General features: G+C 39.8%; 1 protein-coding gene across 3 annotated transcripts in view; it reads left to right on the top strand.

Moving 5' to 3' along the window:
- Positions 1-19,451, top strand: part of SPATS2L (spermatogenesis associated serine rich 2 like) — a 241,613-nt gene that overhangs the window by 211,058 nt on the left and 11,104 nt on the right. For all 3 annotated transcript variants that reach the window (XM_036744739.1, XM_036744738.1, XM_036744740.1), the window contains exon 8: positions 16,136-16,194. In XM_036744739.1, the coding sequence (XP_036600634.1) occupies positions 16,136-16,194 (59 nt within the window). The remainder of the gene's footprint in view (positions 1-16,135; positions 16,195-19,451) is intronic.

Below are 19,451 nucleotides of genomic sequence, written 5' to 3' on the forward strand. Positions count from 1 at the left end.
ATTGCAGTATTTTGCCATTCCTTCTCCAGCTCATTTTCTGTAAAAATGAAGAATTGAGGCAAATGGGGATATGTGACTTGTCCAGCGTCACACAGCTAGTAAGTATTTGAGGCCAGATTTCAACTCAGGAAGGTAAGTCTTCCTGACTCCAGGCCCTCTATCCACTGCATTACCTAGCCTCCCCAACCTTGAATCATAGGATCATAGATTTAGAGCTGGAAGACAAACGATTGAGACAAATCCCCCCATTTTACAAATGAGGAAACTGAGGTAAAGAGAGATTTAAGTGACTTTCCCAGGGTCACACAGCTAGTCAGTGTGTGGCAGGTTGAGAACCCAGGTTTCTCTGTCTCCAAGTTCAGCACTCTTATCTCCTCTGACTTGCTACCCCTCAAATGTTGTGGCTCTTCCTAGAACCACTCAAGAAAGCAGCAAGTGCCTTCAATGCAGCAACTCTGACCATCTCCCGATGGTACTGAGTCTCAGAGATGAGAAATAGAAAATGGTAATTCCCTGCCCTTAATGGAGTGATGAAAAGGGATATATGAAAGTACCTTGTCTTTTTATGCCAATACTATACACAATTAACTATGTTATCTTTAGATAAAATGTAAGTGATCTATCTATAAACATTAAAAGCCAAATTATATTCTTGCTATCTTGAGAGAAAAACATTTTTATTGATGAGGAGAAAATGGAGGGTTTTTCAATTTTTCCATTTTTTCAGCTCAGTTCAGCCATAAAGCCAAAAGGAAAAATGGAAGAACCAGAGATACTTTTTGCCAGCTCTTATTGTTCACAGTTAGCCCTTCTGATTTTACTTTCGCTTTAAAAAATCATTGCTCATTTCTCAATGCATAAAGAATTGAGGTGCTATCTATGCTTTGATTAAAGGTGTTCAAAAAAATATTTACTATGAGAAACAGATACTAGGACAGGAAGCATGGTGTTCAGTGTCAATGTTCAGTCTCAGTGCTATAAGATTATTCCATTCTGGGACAAGAAGCATGATATTCAGTCTCTAATAACAGAGGTTATTAGGCCAGTTAGGAAGGTTCTGTTCAAAAGCCAAAATACTAACTACTATATACAGCTGAGTGTCTCAGCTGGCATCTTACACAAATTAAGAAACAGAATATTTGGAACAATGTAGTTGGGATAATAATAAAAGACAATGTTTTTCTCTGACCAATTCAACATCTGTAACATAAGGGCTATTATAATGGATTTAGCAGAAGTGTAGCCCACACAAGTATTCTTTCTCTTACTGATTTTGTAATACATTAAATTATCCATTAAGATCATAAGATTGCATTCAATTATTTCCAAATCAGGCCAAGTTTTTGGATTAAATGGGTGTTGAACACAAAAATCTATGTAAAATAAACACATAATAAGAACCCTCTATCCCAGGAAGTGTGCCAATTCTACAAGGCAGAATTATAGAAGTGACAAAAGACTTGGAATCATGAGTCCTGAATTCTAGTTCTGCTATCCAACTCCTTGGATTGGGCAAGTCCCATAAATCTTCTGGGTCACTATCTCTCAGGTATAAAATTAGGTTGTTGGACTAGATCATTTCTAACATCCCATGATTATTTCTCCATTGGACACAATCTGTATAAACAAGCCCTTCCTAATTAATCTTATTTCTTCTCATCAATTATTTTTTTAATTATTATTTTGTGCTAGATACTATGTGAAGCACATTAAACAAGCTAGTTCCTGCCCCCCGCCAAAGTAGGCTTTCTCCTTAGTGGCACCGTAGAGGAAACTACACACAATTGCAAAGAATGCCATCAGAATAATGCCCCAGCAAGAGAAGAGGTTGATCAATATTGATGTGTTGAGAGCTGTATTATGGGGACACCGTTGCTGTCCTTCCTGATGGATTGTCTCTGATGATTCCTTTATTCTCCACTGCCTCCTCCCCACTAGGCCAATAAACAGAAGTAAATGCCAGGATTCATTCTGGAATTGCAAAAAGAGCAAATACCACGAAGATGGGGATGCTCAAGGTTTCCATGACTTTGAGACTAAGGCGAGTCCCTGTGGTATAGTGTATTTTAAATCCCGCCTCCACACAGTGTCTCATTTGTGAAAATGTGTCATTCTAAATAGGAGTACCTTGCTCTTTGGAGTCAAGAACTTCTCATTTGCTATTTCCTTTCCTCCCAGAGGTTTTCAATGCTTCAAACATTTCCCTGGGGCCACAGTAAGGACTGAACAAATCAGTTGACACGAAGGAAGAGGTGGTTGATAAATACCACAAGTATAAAAACACCTTCTCTCCTCCTTGCCCCCTCCCCGCCCATGTTGGTATAGTTCCCAGGAAACCAGCACAAATAGTACCTTGTATTAAGAGCCTTCCTGAACTACATTCATGGATTAACTTACATTATGTCAGGAGCACACTTACTATTGCAAGTCAGCTTTTTCTCTTTCCTCACTGAGAATCCTTTGGGGAATGGTAGGAGAACAATAATGGGTAGAGAGGATAAGGCATGGATTCTGATAAGCTCTGGACTTGGAGTCTTCCAAACCTCTCTAGTAAATGAAGGCTCCCGGTCAGCCAGCCTAATAACATGGTTTTTAAAGGGGGCACTAGAAATTATCATCATAGGAAAAAGATCCTTGGGGATAAAAGAACACAGCTGATAGTTTTTTCTTTTATATACTCCCATAGGAAAGTGCTATCATTTTTCTTATCTATATGCCAAATTTTGAGTGGGAAACTAGAGGGAGAAAAAAAGATAAATTTGCTCCTACATACGTTTGTATAAATGCAAAATAGATGGCAATACTAAAAAGTAAAAGATGATGCCTGTCATCCTAATTTAGCTATATGAGGGCAGAGCAGCACTGCAAGTCATTATAAGAGAAGTGTCTTGTATTTATGCAGCATTTCTTCCAAAGGCAGTAAAACACTTTGCTCCAATTGGGCCTTATCCTAATGGAAACACAGAGAGCTGCTTTCAAGGGTTTATTAACTCCTTCGTGGCACCAGACAAGCATTTAGTAAATACTGCCTCTCACCAGTAAGAAATATGTATGTGTATAACATATATCTGTATACATACACATACATATATGAGGAATTTTGTAATTGTAGAATGCTATGCCAAAATGAATTATTTGTATTATTGTGATAATGGTTAATAGAGGCAGCAAGGCAGTAAACCTAAGGATTCTATGTTTTTCAGCTCTTTTTATTGTATGAAATTTAGACAAGCACAACTACTGTCTCAGCAATAAGGGAAAATAATTTCATATGTATACACACAGAGAAAGAGAAAGAAAGAAAGAGAGAGAGAGAGAGAGAGAGAGAGAGAGAGAGAGAGAGAGAGAGAGAGAGAGAAAGAAAGAAAGAAAGAAAGAAAGAAAGAAAGAAAGAAAAGGAAAGAAAGAAGGAAAGAAAGAGAGAAGGAAAGAAAGAAAGATAGGTGGATGGGTAGGTGGATGGATGGATGGATGTTTAGGCTTGAGGTAAGGAGGAATGAAAGGCTGAGAGATTATACTTCTTCTAGAGTAATACCCCAAGACTCTAGTTTTAAATAATTGTGAACCATTTCAGAGACCCTCAGCAATTCAGAGGCTATCTACTAAGGTGTGAAAGGTTTCCATTTGTGCCAGTTAAGGACCTTTCTGCAAGTACCCCAAAATCACAGATCAACTGAAGCCTGAAGCAACATTCCAGTGCGACTCTCTGGGATGTTCAGCTGTTGTCAGCTCTTCTTACCACATGACTGACCCAACTCCTTTTCCAGTCATATATGTAATAGATGATGTCTTTTATGAATGTGCATTTATCTTTGGTAAAAGCCTGCTTGCACCCACCATGGGTCTTTCTGTCATTGTTTGGGTTACCTACATTTTCAATCCTTTGGACAACAGAGTGATTTATAATTCAAAGTTATATAGGCTCCCTGGGACAATACTCAAATACTTGAGTGATTTTTATCATTGAGGATATTCCTTCCAACAGTATGAATTACAACATCATACCTGACCATTCTGTGTGATTTGTACTTGCCTTCCCATGTATTCACTTGTAGAATACTGATATTTAAAAAAAAAAAACCATGGTATTTTATGGTGGGGAGCTATGCAACTTCCCATTACTACCTGCTTACTTTTTCAATTTTATGGCCTCTTCAAGATATATTCATTGGACTGTTCATCTAAATCTGTGTGATCATCCATTTGGCTATTCTTCTGTGGATGGTTCTGTTGATCTCTCTTGAGTGGCCATGGATCTCATTTAGGAGGCTGTGTAATGTCTTAATGTAACTGATGAATCATCTGCAAACAGGAGCATCTGGAGAACTTAGCCACGTACAGCAAACCCTTCCTTTTGGGCTTTGTAGAGGATGTCCTCCATTAACAGGGATAAGTCTTTTCTTTCTTTTATACCTTGCTTGATAAAGATATTCAGAAATTGGATATGGAACAAAATAAGTAATAAACAGCCCAAACTCTTATCCTCTATACCCCTCAGTTGTGTGACTGGAAATATATGGTCTGCTATAGATAGATCGATAGAGAGAGAGACAGAGACAGAGACAGAGAGACAGAGAGTGAGAGACAGACAGACAGACAAAGAGATATACACATATATGGAGGCGGGGGTTGACAGCTAGGTGGTGAGTGGATATAGCACTGGACCTGGAGTTAGGAAGACCTAAGTTGAAATCTAGCCTCCAACAGTTACTGGCTGTGGAACCTGTGCAAGTCACTTAATGTCTATTTTCCTAATTTTCCTCATATGTAAAGAGGATGATACTAGCACCTACTTTTCAAGGTTATTGTAAGGATAAAATGAGATAACAATTGTACAGTGCTTAGTACAGTACCTGGCACATAATATGCGCTATATTTTTCTTCAGTCGTTTTAGTTGTGTCTGCCTCTGTTTGAACCCATTTGGGGTTTTCTTGGCAGAGATACTGGAGTGGTTTGTCATTTCCTTCTCCAGCTCATTTTACAGATGAGGAAACTGACGCAAACAGGATTAAGTGACTTGCCCAGCATCACACAGCTAGTAAGTTCCTGAGGCCAGATTTGAACTCAAGGAGATGTCTCTAGGCCTAGCACTCTATGTACTGCATCAGCTAGCTGCCCAAGCACTATATACATGTTAGCTAATATATGTAATTTGAAAATTTAATCAGTTTTCTTCTTGGGCCTCATTTTCCTCAAGAGAAACAACACGATTCAGAGAAATATGTGGTGTTTAAACAGAAAATGCCTCACCCCACATGCTCTTAATTCAGTGGATAAAGGAGTGAAATTTTATTTTTCACATCCAGACTAGGGATTTCATTAAGTATAGGGAACTCCTCATGAGGAAACTCTCTCCGACCTTGCAGATGGGCACCAACTTAGCAACTTGCAGTCATTGAGAATAGTAGTTTTACTCACACTTTATTTTCCAGAATATCAGGAATGGAAGCACCCTCAAAGGCCATCTAATCCAATCTATGTCAGAGCAGAAAACCCCTCTGCAACAAGTGGCCACCCAGCCTTTGTTAAAAAAAAACTCTCCAGTGATGGCCCAGCAACCCACTACTTCCTGAGACGCTTCTTTGTACTTTGGAATAACTCTAAATATTGAGAAGTATTTCCGGACATTGAAGCAAAATTTTCCCTTTGTAACTCCTACTTCTGCCTTCTGGAGTCAAGCAGAACAAATCTAACCCCTGTTTTCATGACAGCCTTTAGATATCTAAAGGCAGGTCTCATACCCTCCGGCCTTCTCTCCCAACCCCACCCGCCACCCCTGCCAGTATCTTTTTAGTCATCTCTAAGTAAACCGTTTCTCATGGTATCTTCCCACTCCCCTCACCATGCTGGTTGTCCTCTGCTAAATAGCCTCCGATTTGTCAGGGTCCTTCTTAAACTGAGTCACCCAGAACTGAACACAACAGTTGAGCTGTGAACTGACTGAGGGAGAGTACGGGAGGACTCTTACCTCCCTCATTCTGAACATTGGGCTTAAATTAATGCAGCCTAAATTTGTCTTATGGGCAGCTAGATGGCAAAATGGTTAGAGTGCGAGGCCTGAAGTCAGGAAGACTTATCTTCCCAAGCTCAGATCTGGCCTCAGACACTTCCTAATTATGTGACTCTGGGCAAGTCAGTTAACCTGTTTGCGTCAGTTTCCTCATCTGTAAAATGAGCTGGATAAGGAAATGGTAAACCACTCTAGTATCTTTACCAAGAAAACCCAAATCGGGTCATGAAGAGTTGGACATGACTGAAATGACTGAACAACAAAGCTTCATTCACTTTTCTGGCTTCTTTGTCTCACTGTTTCTTCATATTAAGTTTGAAGTTCAGTGAAACCACCAAATCTTTTTTTAATAGAAATTACTATATAGCCAAGCCTCATATCATACCTGTGAAGTTGATTTTTTTTAAATGTACTCCAGTGGAGGACTGGTATCTATTCCTATTAAAATTTGTCTTAGGAGATTTTTCATCATTCTAAGATGTTGAGATAAAGTGGGATCCTGACTCTATTTACCCACATGTTCATATCTTCCCATCTTTCCATCTTCACCAATTCAAGAAGCATATCTAGGATGTAACATTTGATCTATGCATTCATCCAAGTCTTTAATTTTTAAAATGTTGAACAGCCCAGGGTCAAGCACAGATCACTAAGGCACCCAATTCAACAGACACATAAGTGCCTACTATGTGCAAGCATTGAGAGATGTGCAGAGAATACAAGGACCTCCCTGCCCCCAAAGAGCTTACATTCTATATATTGGAGACCTCCCTCCAACATTCCAGGTCAACACCAACCAGTTACTGAGCACTCTGGGGGCCAGTCATTCAGTGTTGCTCATCTCTGCCTCATGGAGTTTCTAGCTTCCTTCAAAGCTCACCTCAAGTGCAGCTCCTATATGAATCCTGATTCTCCCAGCTATTAATGCCCTCCCCACTGGAAATCACTTTATGTCTACATATTGTATATTTTGCATTTACTTTAGTGTGTACATATTTCTCCCAACCTCCACCCCCACTCCCCCCACCCCACAGAATCTAAGCTGCTGGAGGTCAAGGGCTGATTAATTTTTAACCCAGAACCTAATGTGGTACCTATAACTTTGTAGGCATTTACTGAAAAAAAGAATCAATCAGTTCTAAACCCAAATAACCATACAGACATAATAGCTGGCATTTATATAGCACTTTAAGGTTTGCAAAACGCTTTACAAAATTATCTCATTTTATCCTAACAACAACCCTGGGAGGCAGCTACTATTATTATCCCCATTTACAGGTGAAGAAATCAGGGCCAACCGAGATAGGGTAACTTGTCCAGAATCACACAGCTAATAAGAGTCTAGAGCTGCATTTAAATTTAGATCTTTCTGGGTCCAGTACTCTCCCCACTGTGCCAAACAGTAGATAATATCTAGTAGATAGTATCATCTAGCCCACTTTGCCTGCCTTTATCTTAACATTTTAACAAGCTTTCTAGTTTTTCCCCTTTCCTTCCCCTTCCCCTTTCACGTGTGTGCGAGTACACACATGTGCACACACACATGTAAGTCCCTTTTATTTTGAACTCTACATTCTGGCTTTTTATTCCTGACAAGTCTTCAAATTCAAGTTGATTCCTTTTATAGCTATAACCCACTGCTATAGTACACCAAGTGTTTCATTTCTGTGAGGTTTGTATTTGGAAGAGAAGGAGGCTGAGGCTTTTAATCTGTGTGGCTGAGTCATGCAGTATTACTAACACATGTTTCTCTGGTGTCATTATTTGATCTGAAAAATGCTATTCAACAGATTGAGTCCCTGAGAAAATGACTTTTTGGTCAGTTTATAAGCTTTTATTGTATCTGGTTGTACTGAACATAACTTTGATATTACCAGAGAGTTCCCGAAGGTGATGAATATTTTGGAATAATCCAAAAGAACTTGGTCACACAGTGTCTTCCAACATGATTGCAAAAGTTAAGCCTCTTGGCTGTCTTCTTTTCATTATATTTCTGGTCGGATGACTTACCCACCAAGGAAAGTACAGGGTGCATTTTCTCTACTAGCAACAGATGAACTTCCTTCTAAAGATAATGGAATTCTAAAACTTGAAATGCTAAACCAAACTTTCTGAGTTTCCCTCCCACCTTTTTCATGAACACCCATCTTTTTTTTTTTGCCCTTTGTATCTCCTTATTCCTGCTTACTAGTCCACTCAAATATTTCCTAGCATAGCTCACTCATCTTTCTTCTAGTGCTTTGTGAATTGTTTTGTGAAAAGAAAAAAAAAAGATCGCTGTACACCTCACCTCTGGGCTTCTCAGGTAAACCGATCAATGCCTTCTTTGTTCTTTCATCCTGTTATTGCTTCCAGGCCTTTTCTCCAATGCAGCCTTTACTAGGAACCCAATTCCCTACTTACAGATCACCACACTATCTCAGTCCTGCATTTTAAGTAATTTAGATAATTGCTGCCTCCCCTATGGTGCCAGGCCCTATCCTTATTGGTAGGAAGAATTGTTTGATTGTTTTTTCCCCTGAGATCCAGAATGGGACCCCTCAAAGGAACAGAGTGAGCCCTGCCTGATTCAGTGATTTAAAAGCAAAGTCGGGGGCGGGGGTGGGAGAAGAAGCAGAAGAGGCAGTAAAAAGCATTCATTATTGATTGGCCCCAGAATGTGTCTATAATCTCAGCTCTTTCAATGGTCCAAGATCCAAGGAGCTCCAGAAAAAGAGGAATTAGTAGGAAGAATGTGTGGTTGAGCACCTGAATAGAATAAAGGGAATCCTAAACATGAAGCAGCCCAAGTCCTTGAAGCTCAAGGAAAGAGGCATTGGTGGCATAGATCCCATAATGCAAAACAACCTCCATTTGCTCATCTAAGACAATCATTAGAAAAGCCATTAACCAATAAGAACTAGCCATTCTCGTGGGCTGTCGAACCATTGAAACATGCAGGAAAGTAGAGTAGGGAATTCCCAATATTATCTTAGAACAACATTGTGGAAAAGTCTTTTAAGGACATGTTGGGAAGGAGCCAGAGGTTAAGGACAGGGTTCCACATCCCATCTCCCCATGCTGATACATGGCTAGGAAATACAAAATAAGATGAGTTCCTTGCAATTTAGGACCAAGACTCATCTGAGGGAAGTGTAGTCAAAGAAGTGACTGTCACAAGCCTGGAATTGCCATGGTCAGAACTAATTATTGTCAACACATATTTTAGCAGGACTGAGATACCTACAGTTTTCAAAACCCATCTTTATTAACTAAAAACCTGAAACTTGGTATGATATCCAGCCTAGACAGAATCAGACCAATTGACTCTAATGATAAGACCTAGAAGAAAGGATAGGAAATGGGGGATGGAGATTGTGCATGGTTTGTCTGTTCTCAAAAGAGGACCGTGACATCAGGAAGATGATACCATGACTTGCAAATGAATTATATTTAAGGTGAAGTAGGGCTGTGCAAAATCACTAGCCTCACTTTCTCCTCCAGAGCCATCTGGGTCCACTGGTCAGATATAGATCAGGACAATTGGAGATGACCCTGGGGGGTGGAGAGGGAGTTGGCAGGTCAGTCAAGCAAAGAGGAACAATAAAAACATTACAAAGCTGGTCCCCTACAAGTGTAACCTAGGATAGGACTATGAGAGAAGTGATTATTAGGAACCAATGATTTGGGGAGATCCAGAGCTCCCCCCTTTTTCTAAAGTCCTCATTTCAGAACTCAGTCTCTGAAGGTTGAATTAACTTTCTCCTCAATTGTGGTGAGACCTCACCCAAAATTACAAGGAATTTCATCTAAGTGGGGGGGGGTCCCCTTGTGTTCCACTTAAGCAAGTTTAGGTAGAGGTAGATCATTTGTTTAGGTTGCCCAAAGGTGGGAGTGGTCTGCATATAGAGATAGTCTCTTTGTTCAAGAGTGCTATCACTGTCTCAGCCCCTCATTGGAGTGAGCGCACTTCTCATTATGAAACTCATTCTCTCATTAATTGTTAACCAATCACATTTTATTGCCATCCTCTGCAATATCCACTTTTCCAAGGGCATATGAGCCATGAGCTGCCACCTTGAGGGTCTTTGGCACTCAAAAATGCCTTTTTTATAAATAAAATGCATTATTAATAAAGTTATTAATTACCCAGAAACTATGTCCCTTAAAATTTTGAAACATCACAGCTGCTTACATACATTTCCATAGCTCAAAGTGCTACAATCTGCCTTTCAAAGTATTTTTCTCTCCACTACCTTCCAGGAGATCCTTCCTCAATATGTCTCTTCCAAGAGTCTCTAGAACCAGCTGAATAAGTTGTTCAGCATCCTTTCAGCCAATTGGGAGCAATACCTCCCTTCAACCTGCAGGATGGAAGTGTCCCAGGCTTGGGTGGAAGCAGGGTTATCTTTTCATGAAGGGCCAGTATGATGGCTGAAACTTCTTCCTCCATTTTTGTCCCCTGTGTAATTCCTAATTGTATGATAGGGGAGGGTAAAAACCTTTACCCAAAAGAATGGTTAAGTATGGTTTGTGTGGAATAGAGCAGTGACAAAAGGGTAGTCTGGGTCTTTTCCTTCAAGTAAAGCTTGTGAGGCGAAAGAACCCAGGCTCCACAAGAAGAGGCAGTGGCTTTAAGAGAATAGGGAAGAACAGTGAAGTTAAGGTGTGCTTGCAAGTGAAAAATAGGAGTGACACATCCACCATATTTTCCTGCACTATTCGAGAAAGAGGATGCCCTTTCTCAATTGTACCAATGTCATAGCCTTCCTAAAAGCTTTATTTACTACCTTCAGTCTTGAAAAAGGAAGGAAATGGATAAAGGACCGAGACAGGTACTAGAATAGTAGCATCAGCACCCTAACAAAAGTGGTCTGGGCATTGTGGACACACTGATCATACCTCAAAAGAAGGACACAGGGTCCCACGTTGTAGATGCTAGCACCCAGTGACCTTGACACAGAAATTACAAGTCAGTGTTGGGCATGCAGTGTCAGGTTCTGCACAAGACTGACACATTAGGTCTTGTTGAGGTGCCGTGCTGCATCTCTGTCCTTCAGTGAGAGCTGAGGTTGTAGGGACAATGGCAGGAATTAGGGAGGGGACCCTCTCTTAGCCCTAGTTCAGGGTAGCTCCCTAGTATGGAAATTAACTAGCCATTCACTGGTTCACTTTTATGTGTTCACAGAAACCAAATACATTTACCAAAAGCTGTCAGAAATCAAACCATCATTCCACAGTGTTTGCACAGCTCCTAATCTTAATGTGATAATAAGGAGCAAGACCCAAGGTGGAGGAAAATGCTTTTTCATTACCTCTGTTGTCTCCACTGATGGAAATGGAAATTATTTATGCTGGGAGCCCTAACTATGCAGCTTCTCACTCATTTAAATGATTTATACCACTTGAGGGAGCCAGGAGGACTCAAAAACTGCATTTATATTCATTTGGATTCATTCTCCCCATGAAGTCCCACCCCCTTATTATCTCCCCCATTTTCTTACTCTGCACAGTAACTGCAGGGAGGGAGATGTGCCTTCATTTCCTGGATGCTTCTCTCTGCCCGTTCCCACCCCTTCTCTCTGTTTTCCTTCTGATTTCTGATATTATCTCCCCATTCTGTCTCCACTTGATAGCTGATGAGTTGAGGAAGGCCTGCACAAAAGTCACTTTCTCCGCTGGAAGGTACTGATGTGAAATTGCTTGGGACCAGATGATCTCAGACAATTTCACTCACTACAAACATATTCCCTGAGGAAAACAAATCAGGGAGAGAACGTGGCCTGGGTTTAGCTCTAAAAGGAAGCACTAGTTGGTGGTGTACTTCTTTATTTAAAACTCCCCTTTAAATTCCTCTTCCTGCATCCCAAACCCATTAGGTATATTGTGTCCTCCAGACTGATAACCTTGGTTGTCCATCTACCTCAAGGGATCATTCTTTATTTTATTTTAGAAGAGCAGATTTCAGGGGGCCCGCACTATTACCACATATTTTAGTGTATCACAGTTCTGCCATACACATCCATTTTGTATAGGTTTTAAGTAAAGGCCTTCATCAGAGTAAGTTCATTTTGTTTCCACCAAGGTGTCTTATTAATAGTCAGGAAAGAGCACTGGTCTGGAGGTGGAGGATTTGGGTTCAAATACTGCTTAGGTTCTTACTACTTATGTTACCTCAAGCGAGTCATTTGATTTCCTTGGATCATAATTTCCGCATTTTGAAGTGAGGAAGTTGAATTAGATGCCTCAAAGGTACCTTCCAGCTCCAGATCTGTTATCTTATGTAGCCTACGATTAGATGGGCTCTGAGGGTCCTTCTAGCGATTTTTTTTATTATTCTATAGGAAAGGATCCAGAGAGTAGAAACATTTTTTATAAAAGGATCCTTTATCACAGTGATTAACTATATAAAAAGACACAAAAGAGCTGTCATGGCATTCCTTTTCTCCTTAGGTCTTATTGCTTTGGTAATAAAAGCTTTTTTTATGGTACAAAAATAAAACTTTACTGCCCAAGCAGTTTAGATGAAATTAGAAGATGTATGTTTGGGAAGCAGAAGGGCAGTCACAAGGAAAGTAAGGTCAGCATGTGAGTCCTGTGGGCTTTGTTTATTAGAATATGTGTCATTGGAGATTCCCTAATTCTGGTGCCCTTCAAATTACTCTAATTATGACATGGAGAATACTTTGGGTGGCCAGGGAAAAAGTCACTTGGAAGAGTCAGTCTGTCCTTCTTTCAAATGTATGGAAGATAAAGTGTTAAGCCAAGAAAAGTTCAGTATTTAGCGTCATGGATGATTAAATGGGGAAAAGGGCAAATCCTGAGAAGCTGTTACCATCCAGATTTGTAAACTGAATGATTAACTTCCTATTTTAATCTTGAGTCCTTGTGCTATAGTTGGTGAATATTTAGAATTATTGAATGCAGCAGATCTTTTAATCATAAGTTAATGCTCCAGATTGCTGATTTCTCCCATGATTAAGAATTTCTGGATTTTTGCATAACCATGACTTACAGCCAACCAGTACAGTATACCAACAAAGAAACAATTTCCATCATTTCTGTACCCATAGGAAAATGAATCTCTTATTTTCTTTCACTGCCATGTGGTAGGGGGATAAAGCATTGTAGGGAGCAGGGGGCAGAAGGGAGTAGGGGTAGCTCTCATATAGTTCATGGGAGATGTGACCAACAGCCACTATAACATTTCTGGCTAAAGAATTTAAGAGAATCAGATGATGGAACTCATGTACCTCTTAGAGCTAGTCGGCCTGTATTTTGGTGGTAAGAAAGCATGAGAGGCAGCTGCAATAGGCAGAGATTTGGTAGATAGGGATTTGGCTTTCAGATTCAGGCAGCTGTTTAAGTCACTGCATAGAACACAGGGTCCGAAGTTAGGGAAACCTGAATTCAAATTTGGCCTCAGACACTATCTAGCCGTGTGATCTTGGGCAAGTCACTTAACCTGTGCTTGCCTCAGTTTCTTCAGCTATAAAGTGGGGATAATAACAATACCTACATCCCAGGGTTATAGTAAAGATAAAGTGAGAAATTTCTGAAGCATTTAGTACAGTGTTTGGCATTGTCAGTTTAAATCGTTTTGTCATTGTGTGGAGGATAGGTTGGAATAGGGAGAGACTTGGGGCAAGGAGACAAATTAAAAGGCCATTGCAATAATCTCAGTAAGAGGTGATAGGGACTTGAACTATGGTGGTAGCTTTGGGGGTAGAGAGAAGGGGTCAGGTGAGAGCAATGTTAGCGAGGCAGAAATAGCAAGGTTTGGCAGTTGATTGGAGATGTGGAGTGAGAAAGTTTAAGGAGTCAAGGATAATGCTTAGGTTATCAACTTGGAGGACCAGAAGAATGATGGATCACTGGTAACCTTGGAGAGACTTTTAGTCAAGTGATGGAGTCAGAAGCCAAGACTGCAAAGGATTAAGAAATAAGTAGGTAGTGAGGAAGCAGGGGTGGGGGAGTGAGGTTAGGTGTGTAATTGGACAATATGCTGCCTAGATAGCAAAATTCAGTGACAGCTTTCAGTTCTGTGTTGCTAATGAAACTCTTCAGTCTGATGCTAGAAGGTTTCTTTGCTATAGGCTCGTTTTTTTAGGGCTTATCAGTTCATAGCACTCCACTGACTCAGCAAAATCAAACCTTCCTACCCCGTGAGCTTTGAAAACAGTTATCTGTATATACAGCTCTTAGATTGCAAAAAAACTTTTAAAGCTGTTCAAGGTCTGTTGAATTTTCCAGAGGATTGGGAAAGTGTAATTTAACACCAAGTTCCATGTCTTCATTTGCTTCCTCAAGTGTGCATTAAACAGATCAACACTTCCCTGCTTAATGCCATCTTGTACTCTACTGGTGACAGGTAATGGTCATACGAGTCATTATTAATTCTGATATGACTTGCAATACTGTCAAGAGACCCTGCTTAGTGTAGGTGGAGTATTGGACTTGGAATCAAATATCAATAATCAAGCGTTTATTAAGCACTATGTGTCGGGAATTGCCTTGGTATTGGAAATAAAGACAAAAATGAGAGTGCCCTGCCTTCAAAGAGTTTATGTTATATCAGAGAAGACCTAAATTGAAATCATGCCTCCCGTGCTTCCTGATTGCATAAACATGGATGAATCATTTAAACTCCCTCACCTTCGGTTGTTTATGTAATGCAAATAATAATATGTATTGTACCTACCTCACAGGCTAGGTGTGCTACTCCAGCAAGAAAATGGATCTCAAATCCTTTACAAACTTTAAAATGCTATATAAATGTAAGTTACTAGTATCTTAGGACAACAGTTCTAGAGCTAGATGGGATCTCAGAAGACCTCTAGTCCAACCCCTTCATTTTACAAATGAGGAAACTGAGGCCCAGAGGCTAAATGACTTCCCCAAGGTCACTCAGGCAGTAAGTGGTAGAACTTAGATTTGATGCCAAAATCAGAAGTCTTGCCATTGTACTTTTGTCATTGTCATCATCATCATCAAATGAATAAATAAATGAATGAATAGCTAGATAGTCTTAGGATATATGCAAATATCTCAAAGCAACCAAGAATGTCTAAAGTGGATAGAGCATGGGTTTACTGATTATATCTGGTGTTTTCTTGTAAGACTGATAAGCGTGGTGTTGACATGCTAACATTATTCTCTGTAGTTTTCTTTTGGTCACACAGCAGTGATCCACCATGTTTTTACATTAAGCCATATTATATTTCTGAGTGGTTGATGACGTCCTGCTGTTGTTATGCAAGTTATCTGACCGGCTTTTAGCAGGTCTTCAGGAGAGTTCTTCACAATTCACAATGAGTAGAAACAGCTTCCAAATCACCATTCCCAAGTCACTTGCTGCAAAGCTCCTACAGATGTCTTCATTCTCCAGGTGGTTCATGTTTAGTTATCCCCATCAATCAGTTATCATCTCAATAATTCCCAGCCATGCTTTTGTGGTACCCCACAGAGGCACCAATTACTTCAATGAGCTCTGCAAAATTCTCAAGAGAAAATTAATTTCAATTGACTTTAATTTCAAAAGTAAATAGGCCACATAGCGCTTATCCCAGGGAAGTGAAATATCACCAAATCAGAGCAGAGGAAGTCGCAACTTGAAGAAAGTTGAGGATTCCTTAAGTGATTTAGATGATCTGCAGACCAGATATCAAGGCATCAATTGTATTTTCAGTAAAAACCAGGTTTTCTCTAGGAGTAATTATTCCAATGCTACCTCTTTGCATTCTCAGCCCCTGGTACACTGCCTTATGTATACTTTGTGATCAATAAATGTTTGTTGAATTAAATTCTGTTAGTTAATGATAAAATGAACATCATTTAGAGTTTACCTCCTTTCATTTGGGCAAGTAAAATAATAGTTTGACAATCTAACACAAGCATTTGTAGTAACGTTTTTGTTGATCCTTATTTAAAGGCTTATTTGACAGCTTTTAAAAGCTATTTCTCTTTCATTCATTGTTTATCAAAAATGTTTCTTTCCCTCAGAGAAACATAAGCTCCTTGAGGATGTAAAATGTTACCTTTTAGACCCCAGGACCAAGTACTATGCTTGGAAATAGGTGATCAAAAATGCTCGGTGAATTGAATTACCTTCAATCTTTGGTTAATAATTTGTCCTTTTCTTTCAGCATCATTGACAAAGAAGTTTCATTAATGGCAGAAATGGATAAAGTTAAAGAAGAAGCAAGTAAGTGATGGATAGTGTTGAGTGTGGACAGTTGGGGTAGGAATGTAGGTGGGGAATTCCCAGATCAAATTACAGTGGTCCTTCGAACTCCAAAGAGGGCACTGCGTGGCAGGTCATACTCCCTGAGAAAGTGCCAATAGAATTGTAAATGTTTTTCAGACTCGAATATTCAGCAGTTCTGATGACATTCCACAGCATGTGGGCCAGTGTAGGTGGCATGTTAACATGGCTTCATAGCCTCTGTAGTTATGACATGGTTACATTTTCATGGAACATCCTATTTCTTCAGTAAAAGTAGATGAGCACAGTTTTTACATTTCTCAGCTTTGGCTTGTTTTCCTCCTCAGTTTCATAACCTTTCAGAGAAAGTGGTAACAGTAGATTTTACTGTATATAGTCTCTGGCAGTGCTTTCTCATCACCATGCTAGGGCAATATCACATCATTTTCTCACAGAAAAAAAAAAGCCCTCAGGTTCTATTCTGACCTTCCTCTCTTCCCCCTGCAATCACCTCAGAAGCCAAAAAGTATTGACATTTGAAGGATTTCTGAAGAGTATTTCTCTCCCAGAATGGTTTGGGACTATGAACATAGTCCGTTCTCACATAATTGAAGCAGTTATATCAGAATCCATCCTCCATGCGTCTAACAGAACACCAAATCGATCTGCCCCTTATTCTGCATTCCTACATCGCTCCTCTGTACAGTGTGAACAGATGATATCTTGAAATCACCTGCATATTATCTTCAAATGGTTCTCCAGTTGTTTCCTGCATCTTGTTTCTCTGCTTCTTAAGGAAAGAGATGTTATTTTCCTGTACAGTATCTAGCATAGTGTCGAACACATATGCCAATAAGTGCAAGGTCCGGGATTTTACCGGAGTGAAGCATCATAATCACTCTGTAATTTCCTTGATCATAGGATCGTAGAATTAGAGGTACAAGGAACCTTAGAGTCCATCTAGTCCAACCCTCTCACTTTACAGGTGAGGAAACTGAGGCCCTAAAGAAATTAAGTCATTTGTCACCTAAGTCACGCAGGTGGTAATTGTCAGAGGTGAGATGTGAACCCAGATCATCTGACTGTAGACCTAACATACTTCCCATTGTACTATACAGCCACTCTCAGGGAGTTGTCTGGAGCACACAGAGAAGAGACTTTCTCAGTCACACAGTAAATAAGTGCCTGATGTAAGATCTGAAGCCACATTTTACAGACTCCAAGCTAAACACTCTATCCACTACCCCACACTGATTCTACATATTGAGTATTCTTTTGGGTTCTTTTTTGACGTCAAAACTGATGATTTTATTCCATGGAAACTTTGTCAACGCAGATAAGCAGTTTGTGGCCTTAGAGTCGCCTGGGGCGTAGAGAGCTGAAGTGACTTGTCCTGAGTCATACAAGGAGTGTGTGTCATTAACAGGACTTTAACCAAGTTCCTGACTCAAAACTTACCCAATAAAGATACACCGCACCATACTGAAGCACTTAGTAAAAGAAATTAATTTACTTTCTATGGAATGTTGGGACCAGCATGATGGAACACACCAACATGATCTCATGCAAACTTGCCCACTTCCATGATTATTTCAGTGCTGTGATCTACTTCCAGTAACATAGCAAACGAACCTTTAATACTTTTGTAGACAGCCTTCATGAGTTGCCAAGGTGAAATACCAACAAAAATAGCTACAAGAAGCACTAGTGGCCAGCCTTTTGGTGAAGATCTCTTGAGCACTTAGCTAACCTGGTCCTTGGACAAGAGATAACCAGTCTGTCACTGGAGTCACATTCAAAGTCTTTCTATCTCAGGACCGGTCAGAACTTATATTGCACTGACAGTTTTTTTTAAAAACCTGAGATTACACTCACCTCCAAGGCACAATTAGACATCAGAGCAGGATTTTAACAAGGAATTACAAACTAAAGAAATAAATTAAAACCTCAAAACTGATGCCTAAGGACAGTATGATAGATGAGAAACTCACTGTAAGGAAGAGGAGAACAAGAGTGAAACCCTTGAATGAATAACCATTAGTACCAAAGATCTCCTGTGTAAATCCCCAGGCACTTATAACGCAAATATAAAGGCCCTTTGGATATTCTTCCATCCATTTTGCATTCCTCGATTTCAACCAATTGCAGAAGGAAAAAAAAAATCTCTTCTTCTTCTTCTTCTTCTTCTTCTTCTTCTTCTTCTACTACTCCTTCTTCTTCTTCTACTCCTTCTCCTCCTCCTCCTTCTTCTCCTCCTCCTCCTTCTCCTCCTTCTCCTCCTTCTTCTCCTTCTCCTTCTTCTCCTCCTCCTCCACCTTCTCCACCTCCTCCACCTCCTTCTTCTTCCTCTTCTTCTTCTTGGTCTTCCTCCTCCTCCTCCTTCTTCTCTCTCCCTCTATCTCTCTCTCCCTCTCCCTCATTCCCTCCCTCCTTCCCTCCCTCCCCCCATAATGAATTCTGAATCAATATGGTTCATTTTATAAACAACAAGCATTAACTGTTTATTATATACAGTGCACAGTACTAGACACTGGTGAGATGAAGAAAAAAAAGAGAATAAATAGCCCCTGCCTTCAGGGAGTATACTTTATCAGAGAAAAGACAGTCATATAAATATATACAAAGCAAATTTCAGGCCGAGGGGTGGGGAAGACACAAGCAGTTGAGGAGATAAGAAAAGGCTTCATGTAGAAAGTGGTGTTTGTGCTTAACTTAGAAGTTAACTAGGAACTTTAAGAGGTGGAAATGAAGGTGGTGCAAGAAAGAAATGCAGTACTGAGATTAGGAAGAACTAGATTCACATCCCAGTTCTGAAACTGACTAGTTGTATGACCTTGGACAAATAATTTAACTTTTCTGGGCCTCAGTTTCCTCATCTGTAACATGAGGAAATTAAACTCAGTGACTTCTAAAGGACTTTATAAATGCAACAGAGAAAATACATTTCAGCAGTCTACTTTTTAAAAATATAGATAATAATGTAATAATAATATGTCAGGTCCTAAATACAGTGATATATAAAGTTTCTTATTCAACCATTCTTCTCTTTCATATTTCTAGAGAGAAAAAATGGTAGTTTCAAAACTTCCTTATAATTCTATTTATACTGACGTGATCAAATGAACCTCAGGTTCAGTCCTGAATCTTTGATTGATGTCTTTGAGGTGATAATATTGGCCCCAAAAGAAGTACTGCTTTAGATCTGAAGTTTTAAGGCTTTTTCATAATAAATGGCTTTGAAATGTTAATGTAGAATA

Source organism: Trichosurus vulpecula, chromosome 2, assembly GCF_011100635.1.
Source record: "Trichosurus vulpecula isolate mTriVul1 chromosome 2, mTriVul1.pri, whole genome shotgun sequence".
Taxonomy (NCBI): domain Eukaryota; kingdom Metazoa; phylum Chordata; class Mammalia; order Diprotodontia; family Phalangeridae; genus Trichosurus; species Trichosurus vulpecula.